At 38.9% G+C, this 13,138-nt stretch overlaps 1 protein-coding gene across 5 annotated transcripts in view; it reads right to left on the reverse strand.

Moving 5' to 3' along the window:
* The window catches only part of RABGAP1L (RAB GTPase activating protein 1 like), a 201,187-nt gene that overhangs the window by 161,491 nt on the left and 26,558 nt on the right, over window positions 1-13,138 (reverse strand). For all 5 annotated transcript variants that reach the window (XM_048944161.1, XM_048944163.1, XM_048944160.1 and 2 more), the window contains exons 9-11: window positions 11,630-11,732; window positions 9,775-9,941; window positions 5,348-5,492 (exon numbers count right to left, since the gene is read on the reverse strand). In XM_048944161.1, coding sequence (XP_048800118.1) covers window positions 5,348-5,492; window positions 9,775-9,941; window positions 11,630-11,732 — 415 coding nt within the window. The remainder of the gene's footprint in view (window positions 1-5,347; window positions 5,493-9,774; window positions 9,942-11,629; window positions 11,733-13,138) is intronic.

The following is a 13,138-nucleotide window of genomic DNA, read 5'->3' on the forward strand; positions in this document are numbered from 1 at the left end:
TATAAATGAAGAAAACCTGCACTGAGTTCTGTTCACAACAGAGTTCTGTTAGTATTTGAGTTACATAAAAGACTTGAAGAAAATTTACTTCTCACTGCTGGAGTGCACAGAGAGCAAACAAAAATGAAAGCCTGCATCTGATAAGCACTGAAAGAAGTGGAGGAAATCATGCCTGTCCTTCACTGCCACTCACATTCAGCCTGCACACAAGAACGGCTCTGACACAAGTAATGCAGCCTGTGCAGTATCTCTCAGCATCTACATCTCCACTTTGGAACAACCCCATCAATGCAGTGAAATGACTAGCCAAGCTGCCATTTTCTTCTCAATGCAATAAAAAATCCCTCAGTTCCACATCACACCGTTCGTACATAGGCACTGACTTACTGTTGTATAACAAAATTAAAATTCACAGCAATAAACCTCAACTCTTCATCCAAGTCTGAGTGCAGAAACGTGCAAAGATTTTAGCCTTCTGTAGCAAATACACAAGTGGGCCACTACGACATCTCTATATGCGATGCAAAAGTGCCTGAAGCTGAATAAAAGAGCTTCAGTTCAGTAGTTTTGCTCCCACACAGATGACAAAGCCAACTCAGCGCTGCTCAGCGGAGGTATTCTTGTAAATACAAACATCTTCCACATGTACTGTGCTGTCTGAAAACTGACATCCTCGAGAACATGCAAGAAAAAAAATCAAGTGTGAGATGCTGTCACAGTTCTAAGACAATGCAACTCACCATTCAATGCGACTCAGCTTCAGCATTTGCACATTAATTCCCTGTTTGATATTTACCTCTAAAACTGAAATGGAAAACTGGGGAATCGCAGGGTTGTTTCCATTTCACGTACAACCTTGCAATTTCATCACAATCAGTACTTCATTTGAAACTGCAGAAATGCTCCAAGTTGAAGCCACTTTAAATATTTGCCTTTTTAATGGAAAGTCCATACTTGCATGAATAAATGTGAATATGGTTGTAACTATCAATAACATCTTCCATCATCCAGTGCAGAATAAGAAAAGTCCCCTGCATCTTTTGTTTGCTAAAATATACATTAACAAAGTGATCACATACCATCTAACACAACAATTTTAATAACAGAAGTTAACTCCTAAGGCAAGACAACCCAAGACAATGTACAGTGCAGTCCATCAGATGACATCAAGACTGTTTCCATTTGGAAGTTACAGATTCACATTTCTTCAAGCACTTGTGTTTTAAGAATCTCTCTGACAGAACTTCAAGCAAAGGTTAACTAGTATCTGTCAAACAGAAAAACAGCTTAATAAACGTAGGATTTGTTAAATTTTAGTTCACTTTTATGGCATTAACAAAAATACTCCAAAGCAGATTCAGTGTTATCTTGTTTAGGGCCCAGCACCATTACTCTGTGTTTTGAGCTAATACAAGAAACATTTCCTATGAATTCCATAAAGTTATTTTTAATATGGGTGAAAAAGCAGAGTTGATTATTTCCATAGTACTAATGTCATTCTTCTCACTCACTCATCCTCGTTTGCTCACATTCTCCCTGATCATAAGCCCTATTTTATCACAAAATACTTTGAATAGCTCTACTAACTCCTAAAATATCACCTCCTCTATTCTTCTGCCTTTTCAGTTCCTGAGAACAGCCTCTAACCACTCACAACTTTCGACCCAGCATCTTAATTTAGCCTCAACGATCAGCTCTGATCATTTAGCATTGCCCACTCCTCAATCACCCTACCCATCCAGTCTTCCTGGGCTGCCCAAAAAACATTACTACCTCAGATCTCTTTGAAGCTTTCAGAATCCCTCTATCTTTTCATCTTCACAGTCAAATTTCACTACCTCCAAAGTCAATTTCCATACCTCACACATTAATTTCTCTATTGTTTAATACTTCCCTTTGTACTTAAGAGCTGAGGCAGATAGAACACAGAGGAAGCATTACCTTATTTGTTATTTCTTCTCTTCTGCTGCCCTTTCCTACTCCTACAGCTTGATATTTATGTAAACTTCTCCTTACTAAAAGAGAAAATTATTCAACTCCAAACACATTTCACTAGGCCTCTTGCTGGTACTGCGTTGTCAACTGGATCCCAGCTGTCAGAAATGAAGCAACTTTGAACATCAAGAAATCTACTGTTGCAGTAAGTAAAACCCACAAACATTACTGCATTCCTGGAGGTCACTTCAGGTGGTTCTAAAGCCAGTTTGCAGCTCATCCTCCATCTTCTTTCCAGAGACTTGGTAAGCACATTAACCTTCACCTAACATCAATTACCTGTTTTGGAATGTGTGCTAAGTACCCTGTGTTTACTCTGAGTCTAATGGATAGCTTGGGAGAAGAGTTTGTAACCAGGCACTTGAGACCACATAAAACATAAGCAAAAGACTTTAGCTTACTTGCAGTCAGTTTAAAGACTCTGGAAACACAAAGTATTTTGTGGTTCTAAACACAACTGCTCTTATTTACAATGACCCTTAACCTCTTAACAGCGTTCTAATTGAAGACAAAACCCAAAAAGCTGTCTAGTATTCTCCTGCAAAGTTTGATTATTTTAAAAAGAAAAAAAACATTAGAGTCATGGAAAGGTCAGGATTCCATCTATCATCTAAGGAAGGCTTACTGCTAAAAGAAGCCAACTTATTCTTCCCCTTTGTATGCTCTCCTTGCAAATCCTTCTGCCAGAAAAAAACTTTTCTCCAGTGCTTCGGCTCACAGAATAACTGAGGATCAGTTCAACCAATGGTGCTCTGCACTTCTTACCAGGTCATACTCAGAATTCCATGTTAGCAATGCGGTTTTCTGCTTATGGATGAAAATTGATACTTAAATCTTTTTTTGGAAGCTTTTCCAGAAAGCAAGAATTTTCTCATTAGATATTTAATTCTTTTAAGCTTAAACCTGAATTTAAGAGAACATTTCTTACTAAGGAGTGTACTTCAGATTCCAGATTTTGACAAGGAATCATTAATATTAATTAATGTTTTTAAAAACGCTATCTCCAGAGCAGTGAACCTTAGATGGCAGAGTTGCCAGAAATATCTACTACAGTATAAATAAGTAAAAAAAAAGAAAAAAGTTGACCTACAAGATCTCTAAGCTACTTCACAATCTTTGCAAACATTAGTTTTCAATTGAAAAAACTGTGTAACGAAAGAAGCTAAAATGGAAAGAAAAAGAAGAGCAAAAGCTAAGAATAATATACAGGGAAAATATGTTTGGCCTTTCATTAAAATAAAAAGAACAAGAATATTGAAAAAGATGCCTTCTTACGAAGATAACCTTTATTCATATACTCACAACATATGACATCTCACCAACTGTGTGCACGGAGTACATAGAAAGCAGGTAAGTTACAAATGGGTCATGCATTCTCACAGCGTTACACAAACCAAACTTGAATGCAGTGTTTCTAAACTAAATTAACGTTCTCTACGAGTGCAGTATATGCCTTTAAATATATATAAAAAGAGAGAAAAATCCTCAATATCTGTAAATGGGTACGGCAGCCTCTGGTCTATCTAATATTCTTTATAATGCAAACTTGCCATTGGAGCAAGCAGAAAAAAAATCTACGTGGCCAGAGAGCCTTAACATTAAAGAAAAGAAAAAGCTTTCTTCCAAGGCTAAGACACTGTAAACTCAAGGTTTTTTTTCCATCATCATAATTAGTACCCTGAAAAGAAAAAGAAAGAAAAAGAATGAAGAGATTTATTTAGAACAACTGGCAGTGACTCATTTAACCTGCATATCCACTAGGATAGATAACTTCTAAGCAGATAGTTCTAAATGCAGTTTCCATGAGAACAGAGTCACATCATGGTATTTTTATGTCTTCTCTTAGGATGTAATCCACATTTATAATACGGAAACCAGCATTAGGAAGCTAAACCAAAGTTAAACTTCGGTTCATGCCTCATATGAACTCACACCCTATAATAAAATATAGCTGCTTTGTAATAGCACCAAGAGGACAATAGCTTATTATTAGTTATAACTAATTAAGCTATATTCATCAAATTCTACAATAGCATTTTTACTCTTCTTGGTGAGAAGAAATATGGAGGGGAAAAAAAAAAAATTCAAGTTATTATTTGAGTCCTATCCTATCTAACAAGCTCTAGAAAGCGTTCTGACTGCCAGTGCACAAACATCCAGCAGGGAAAAGAATACCCATAAATGTTGAGCTTCACTACACTGAACCACAAGACCCAAAGGTCAATCTGAAATAATTCCTGCTATAAACAGTAAGGCATCCTCAAGTAACAATTTAACACAAAAGTTGCATTCGAGATAATGTTATTTTTGCTTTTTAGAATTGATAATAGAATGACAGTGATAGTCAACAGCCACCCTGCCAAATTCAAAGATCAGTTAGCTATGTTTTTTTAAGCATGGTGTCACCTTGGATTAGGGTTTTCTGGTTTGTAAACAGAAAGGAGTAAATGTATCTGCTGCTCCTGTGTTAACCACAGGGTTCTGACTCCCACTGCATAAACTGATATTCAACTATTTACAATCAAGTATGAATCTAGAAGGAATTTTTCCACTGTAATAAGCAAAACTTTTTACAGTACTGACAGAACAGTGCCAGAAATCTCAAGTGTAACTTCGTAAAACTGTCACGAGTTCTGGAAGGTTGGATGTCCTAATGAAAGAAGGCCCCTTGAGAGCCTGTTCTGAAGGCTATAAGCCAACCTTCAGGTACGAAGGGACTGCAGTAGGCCAAGGGCTTCCAAAAACAAGAGAAAAACTCTGAACAACCATTAGCCTTGGAGGAAGAAGGCAAATACTACGTGTCCATCGACAGCAGCAATCCACAATGCGCTCGCCAACTGAACCTAGATGTATTTTGATTTGTAAGTGTAAAAGAACTCATAATCACATGCTTGCCACACAGATGATGGGCAGCAGAATTCCCTTTATGAGACTGTTACCCTGTTGGTTCTTTTCCTGCACACAGGCATTTACAGCCAGCCATTCCAATGCTATTCTTTAGCAGCACAAAGGCAAATGGCTTCCGATCAGATGAAAAACACTCTAGCAAAGGTTTTCTACCACATTAGCAGAGCACAAGTGTAGTAGTAACAAATTTTGAAGCATACAGAAAAACAGCAATGTATAGTCTGATGCTGCTATTAGAAGAACTCTAAATAATAGGGTTGGCAAAAATACTTGCTAAAAAAAAATTGCTCAACAAACTGCCGCCAGAAGAAAGTTATGTGTGAACCTGCTGCCCAGAACAGCTGTATTTCTATTAGACACAAACAGGAAGAATTGAGTAAGCAATCAGCAAAAATATCATGGTACTGTCTACAGAAACTACAAGTGCTTGCTTATTTATTCTTACCTTCTTCTGCCTCATCTTCCTGGGATGATACAGGGCCCCCTCCACTTGCTGGGCTCAGCAGCTGCTCTTCTCTTGCAGACTCTCTCTGTAAGCTGGCAACTTCATAAATGGGATCCCCAGCGCTGGTATGGCTTTTTCCTTCAGACTAAAGCAAAATAGGTGCATTTATTAGGACGCCCCATTGACAATTCCAACTCTAATAGTATGCCAAAATCAACCGAAAACACACAAATTTCTTATTGCAGCTAAATAATAGTTTGGGCAAGACTGCCTCAGACTCCTCTGCAATGGCATATGTAGGCTGGCTGTAACATACAGCTATGTTTCTCTTCTGAGGTTTATGGTCCAAAGATGCAAATAAAACTGCATTATTTCCAATGCTGTCTCTTCGCTTCCATTTTAATTACCATGCTCAAAAACCTTTCCCATTTAAATATAGAGATGAGGGCAAGGAGAAAATGCAGCAAAATAAAAGATGAGAGAAGAAGCAGGGAAAAAAAAATAATAGGGTAACCAACATAAACACAGAAACAGGAATCAACTGTCTTAGAGGAAAAAGTTAAGGGTTTTAGTAAGTAAAGAGAAAACAAAGCAACAAATCCTAATGCTTTTAAAACCATAAATTGAAAAGATCTTTACTGTTTTACTCAAGCAAAAACAACAGAACAATTTAGCTTTATTTCAGAGTAGAACCTGTAATACAGTCCTTTCAATGGACTTCAATAACCTGACAGTTATCTATTTGAAATATATATGCATGTATTATATATACATACAAACTACCTATACATTACACACACATGTACATATAAGCTTGCATGTCTGTGTGGGTGTCTGAAGGAACCGCATATACGTGTCAATCTAACAAATTCATTACCTTGGCAATTTGAGAGCCATGCTTAACTATACAGAACTGAGGGCAGAGCATTTTCCCTAGAAAGCTCTTTGTTCTGTAACAGCAGCTTTTATTCTTCTCACCTGCCTTTTTGGGAGTTCAGTAACTCTCAGGGCAAAGATGGGGGGCAAGGAGAAATGGTTTTAGTTTTACTTTCAGGTGGAAAAGTTCAGAGTTTAATTTACCTCTTTTGCATTCAGTGGACATTCATGTGAAAAAAGGTACCAACATCCCAGTCGGTGCAGCAGTGTGAGTTTTTAAAGGAAAACCAACAGTAGCTTTTCCTGTGAGCTCCAGCTCTGGAAACAATTATTATTCAGTGACATGCAGTGATTAATATACTCACAGAGAGTTACACAAAATTGAAAACTAATGGTTGTAGTAAATGAACTAGAACCAAAACTCTGTTTTCTTATTTGTGTTCTTATCTAATCAGTTCAAATAAGGTAATTTTCTGAGGATATTAAGAACATCAAATTATCCATGAAAATAAAGGAATACAGTCTCAGAGTGTATTCAATTAGATTCAAATGCAAAATTAGGAAGGATTTGGAAGACAATGCCATATCACCCTTTGCTGGAGATGAACTGCTGAACAGAACTGGCATTTCCAGCAAGCTGCTGACATTGCTAAGATAGGTAGCTTAAACACTTGCACTACTGCAGCTTTCACAGTTTTGTACTGATGAATCCCACTCTATTTCAAAGACATTAATCATTCAGATCTGCCTCCTTTAAAGCTGATACTCCCAGAAGCAGACAGTCACAGGGCTCCAATTAGCAGCCAGTTTTGCTGACTGAACTTCTCAAAGTGCTTAATGAACTTTGGGATGAAGGCATAAATATCCTGTATTTTCTTTTAAACATTCAGCAGGATATTACAGCTATTATCCCCGTTTTACTTTCACAGAACACTTTTATCATGCAATTACAAAGTACTTGACTAAATTGATACCTCCGAGTGTTATTCACCATCATTATCTGTAGCTTTTATTTGAGCAGGAGTGAGGCATGAGGTACTATGGATTTTGCTTGCAGCATACACAAATGACAAGTTTTTGGTGCCTTGCACGTGCTCTGGTTGACTGCAAGAGCCATCTGTACACAAGTAACTCTGCACCATTATAGCCATGATTTTACATCCGAAGGTAAACTATAGCCCAGGATTTGTAGTCCTGCACAGACAAGCTACCTCTCTTCAGAGCTGATGTTACCAACTTGCAGTTCTGCTTAAATCCAACTGCTTTCTCAAACAGTGCCCAAGTGGCTGATCCCAATGCCACCTGCATAGCCGCTTTCAGAGGAGGAAGAGTCCCAGGGGATGGGCTCTCATAGAGCTACGTGCAGGAAGAGCTGCTGCAACACAAGCTGTGCAGCCAGTAACTGGATGAATAAACAGTCGCTACAGCTCAACCACACCGATCCTGCCATCCGTAATCTGAGCCTCATCTGGGAGAAAGTTTAACAAGATTAAATATGTTCCTCTTCTCAAAGTCTGCACAACAGCTTCTCAGGATTCTACAGGTGTAAGAAAAGCTTGTGGATTTTAGGGAGAGAAGGAAAGCATGTTTTGTCACATTATAAGGGGCGAGAAAGGAAAAAGAACACATCCGTATTACTCAAAAATGATATAGTTGTAAATGACTTACTGGAAATCTTAGTTCATTATAAATGAGTATCAAACAGTTGAGAAAGCAGCATCTTCAAATGCATTTTCCTTAAATTTAAAATGCAGATACTCTCAACATTTGCATATAAGAGGGAATTTAAGAAAATGTGAGAAAACCAAGCTACTGTGCTAATTTCTAGAACTACATAAAGAGCATTTCATGAGATTTACTTACTAGATGTTAAACAGTTACTATTTTTCTGTATACCATGTACACAGCCTGTTTTTCAAGACCCATTGCTGCGCCACACAGAAAGATGAGAATTAAAACGTTCACACTAAGCTCAGTAGAATGAAATCACTCCCATTTGGTTTCATTAGTCAAAAATGATGGAACATTATTCCAATGCAAATGACACTCGTAGCCTCTGCCGCTCATTTTTTGAGCTGAAACTCCAGCATAAATCTTTGGAGAAAGCAGGTCAATGCTCGCTGCGTAAGGATGCAGCTGTACACCACCAACACTGATGATGGGAAGACGTACACACTTCATGCATTTCAACCCTGCACTGCTCACAGCACTGGGTCTTTAGCATTCTGTTCAATAGGGAGCTATTCTACAGCCATTACCAGATGAGATGGATATAGCATCTCTCAGTGCTTGAGGAAGTAATAAACGCACATTAATCACACAAACACGGGACAGGGAAAGCTAACAGAGGGAGTACACTACTATGCATTAAGCTTCATCTTCCTCACTTCTCCCCTCCATAGAGCGGGGTGTTTTTTGTACACCTTCAAAGTTAAACTCCAAGGAACAGACAAACAAAAGAACTTCAGACAAATAGCATGCAAAAAACACTTCTTTACTCTTCTTTCAACATTTCACAGAATCACAGAATCACCTGGGTTGGAAGGGACCCCAAGGATCATGTAGTTCCAACCCCCCTGCCTGGCAGGGCCACCAAACATACACATTTAGATCAGGTTGCCCAGGACCCCGTCCAACCTGGCCTTGAACACGTCCAAGGACGGGGCATCCACAACCTCCCTGGGCAGCCCGTTCCAGGGCCTAACCACTCTCCTTGTAAAGAACTTCCCCCTGACATCCAACCTAAATCTTCCCTCCTTCAACTTGGATCCATTTCCCCTAGTCCTGCTGTTGTCAGCCCTTTTGAAGAGTTTACTCCCCTCCTGGGTGTATTTCCTAAGGTTACAATCACCAGTATGAACAACACTAACTTACTCATTGAAACAACAATGCCCCTGCCCTTCACAAAACCATAGGGCAGTGAAGGATGTGAAGTTAGTGCATTTTATCCATTCATCAGCAAGCATGAGTGTGAAAACAACTTCTCCATGTGTCTGAACTTGCTTTTTCCAAACAATTGTTCATGTACCTCTTTTGAAAAAACACAGAGAAGCTCACCTCCTCAGACACCTTGAAACAAACTCAGCAATCAGCTAACTCTTTTAAACCACTGCCTTTAATTGATTACATCCTTACAGATGCATACGTTCAGATTTTGAACCTTAGTACCCAGGATTTCCCTTTGTTAGATACCAGTTACTCGTTGTAAAGTCAGCTGAAGCCATTTCCTGATTTTACCAGTCAAATGGACTTGCTTCAAATGTCTGCACATAGGTCAGATTGTAGGAAATTATGGAGAATTCAACAAATGTCTAAAATTGTTTAAGCCCACAAAGCCAATCACTTATGATACATATAATGATGCAGTTTACAAAGAGCACTGAAGAACAATACATGCTACCTAATTACGCATTTAATCCTTTCAGCAATAACTAGCTCTAGAAAAACAAATCTACTGAGACAAAGGTGTCAACATTATAAAGGCCAAATTAAAAGAAACAAAACAAACATTCCCAGCACCAACTTCTGTTTAAAAAATGAGCACGCAATACCTGTTTCAGCTTCATATAGAAAGTTTCTGTGAAGGTTTTCCTGCTGAAGTACCAGAAGCGTTCGTTGGCAGGATACACGCGCACAACAGTCTCCAGCAAAAATCTCACTGGCTCTACTACTTCAGTAACAACCATATCCACTGCCACAGTCATGTACACACGCTTATCTGAAACACAAAATTAAGTCACGTACAGAAGAAGTTGGCAAAGAACAAATTCCTTAAAATAATAAACAAGTGAGCTGCTGCTCAAATTGAAAACTAACTTAAAGGAACACTCTAGATCCTTGTTTACCTCCATGTCCATACTCTGTCAGTTATAAGGACTAGGAAGAACATGGAGCTGTTGGAGAAGGTCCAGAGAAGGGCCATAGAGATGATCAGAGGGCTGGAGCACCTCCACCACGGGGACAGGCTGAGAGAGCTGGGGTTGTTCATCCTGGAGACGACTCTGAGGAGACCTTATAGCAGCCTTCCAGTACCTGAAGGGGCCTACAGGAGAGCTGGGGGGTACTTTTTATAAGGGCAGGTAGCAACAGGAAAAGGAGAAATGGCTATGAATTGGAAGAGGGTAGATTTAGACTGGATATTAGGAAGAAAGTCTTTACTGTGAGGGCACTGAAACACTGGAACAGGTTGCCCAGAGGCTGTGAATGCCACCTCTCTGCAGGCATTCAAGGCCAGGCTGGATGGGGCAACTTGGTCTGGCAGGAGGTGTCCCTGCCTACAGCAGGGGTTGGATCCGGATGGACTTAAAGGTCCCTTCCAACCCAAACCATTCTATGATTCTATGACTAAAGAAGTTTCACCTGCCCCTTTCCCATTCTATGGGTCAGATGATCTTTGCAGAAGCAGTGTGCAATGCTATTTTTTTCTCCCTTTGTACCTAAGCATAATTCAAAGTAGAGCAAAATACACAATCAACCAGAAGATGAAGCAGAAATAGTTCAAGTGTATCTTGTAGATTTAGAATGCAAGAAAAAGATTGTGCCTTTTGAAAACACTTATGAAATGCAGCAACCACCATTTGAAACAGAATTGATATCCTCCAGCCAGGAAGCACAGCTTTTTGAAATAAACACTGAACATCAGGCTTTGAACACCTAGGCTCTCACATTCTCAGGCCAAAGAGGCAAGCAGGCATTTAAAAACTAAATACACGTTTAAAAACCAAACAACACACACAAAGTCATATCCTATAATGGAAACTGTGTCAAGCTTCACAGCAAGTAGTTTCACACAACAGTCTACATGCTACCAGAAATAATGTGATTTGAAAAACCAGCAGGAAAACAGCAACACTGACTGCATACCCTTAGATATGCTTTTATGCCACTGATGGGAGCTCTGCCTTGGAACAGGAAACAGACTCCAGATTTGCATTAAAACTTTATATCACATCAGAGAACATCAATTCCAGCAACAAGGAAGCGTGCTGTAAGTGCAAGTGCTTCTGTGCATCACTTCTTCAAAGATGAAGGTCATGTAATGCTACTTGTAATCAGCTCACCTCCAAGTTAAAAGAAAAACAACAGCTACATTTAGGTTTTATACTACTCTGCTGGTTACAGAATGGGGAAAACTACTGTATGCTTAGGGAGCAAAAATCCTGATAATCAGAGAGCAGGAACATAAGGCCAAACACTAGCTTAGTATCTCTAAACCTGCAACACATAAGGTCTACATACAATTATTCACATTTCTGTGTTGCATATGTACGTACAGAAAAGTTCTGTTTCCAGTCACAGATGCTCAGAACATGATGGTGTATGTACTCAGACATACACATCCTGATTCCTAGGAAAAAATATATGCATCAAACTCAGGTCATATAAAAAACACATAAGTTAAATTACCTTTAGGTGTTTCCTCATTAAGTACTAGAAACATAGGTGCATTAGGATTCCATAGTCCAGTAATTACATAAGCCTTCCCATCAGAGCTTTTTCCCATGGATTCCTAGAAATAAAAGAGAAATAAAGGATTTCATTAGAGACAAGAGTGTGTGGAGGTAAAACAGTTGTAGGAATTTAAGAATATCATTATGTTCACGTTAGAGAACACAACCCAAAGTGAGAACATGGTACAATGGACGGGAAAATGGATAGGGAAATGGCAAAGAAAGAAGAAGCATTATATACAAGAAAATGAAGGCAAAGATAGCTTAACCTACTTTTTTAATACTTATTAAAATAGAGGCTTTTGGTGGGATGCCTGTCACTACTGTCTAAGCAGAAATATGGGGTGATGGAATATAAGAGACTTCAAAAAATTAAACTAGTATCACAGAATCACAGAATCGCTCAGGTTGGAAAAGACCTCAAAGATCATCAAGTCCAACCACAACCTAACCATACCACCCTAACTCTAACAACCCTCCTAAATCATGTCCCTGAGCACCACATCCAAATGGTTTTTAAACACACCCAGGGATGGAGACTCAACCACCTCCCTGGGAGCCTATTACAGTGCTTAACAACCCTTTGTGTAAAGAAGTGTTTCATGATATCCAGCCTAAACCTCCCCTGGAGCAACTTGATGCTATTTCCCCTCTTCCTGTCACCAGTGAGAAGAGACCAAACCCTCTCTCACTGTATACAGAGAAACAGTCCAAAATATAATCTTACTTAAGACCTTAATTACATCAACCAAAAAATTAGGTTAGTGTTTTTACTCCAAAATTATCTCTCTGCCATACTTGCCCCTGAGTTGCTCAGGCACAGACCTTCTCTAAGTATGACAGCAGTTTGCAACTCCAGTCCATAAAAATTTGACATTTAAAGAACCAAGTTTTAGGACAATATGCAATTCAAGTCAAAAGAGCCACATATCTTCAAGTTAGTAACAACACGAAAGCCTCTGTATTTGCATTAGGATAATCTTATACCATGCATCTGTTACTTCCATACTTGTCCCACACCACTAACAGTTCATATTTCCTGCAGTTTCCCTGGGCAGTTCCTATGGATCCAACAAGCCTGCATGGTTGCCACTTCAGAGGCAAATGGGACTGACATTCCTACTCTGCAATCTGATTTGTAGGATTTGTGGGAGCGACCAAGTCCTCCAAATTTAAAGAGGGAGAAAGGCAGCTGTGAGAAAAACACAAGTTTCCATGTAAACACACAGGAGATGATTAATAAGCTATCACATCCAGCAGTTCAATGTACGGATCTAGGGCTGGGATAAAGATATGGATTCAAATACACAGCCTGTACAGTAAAAACATGTTATATGGATTAATAGAACTCATTATGCTCTGTTACTCATAATTTATTCTATTTTCTATCAATCAATAAATTGAAATGTAACATCAGAACTAATATCAACAAATGAAAACTGTGTTAGTACATACATAAACATAA

The sequence above is a fragment of the Lagopus muta genome, chromosome 5 (genome assembly GCF_023343835.1).
Source record: "Lagopus muta isolate bLagMut1 chromosome 5, bLagMut1 primary, whole genome shotgun sequence".
NCBI classification, from domain to species: Eukaryota; Metazoa; Chordata; class Aves; order Galliformes; family Phasianidae; genus Lagopus; species Lagopus muta.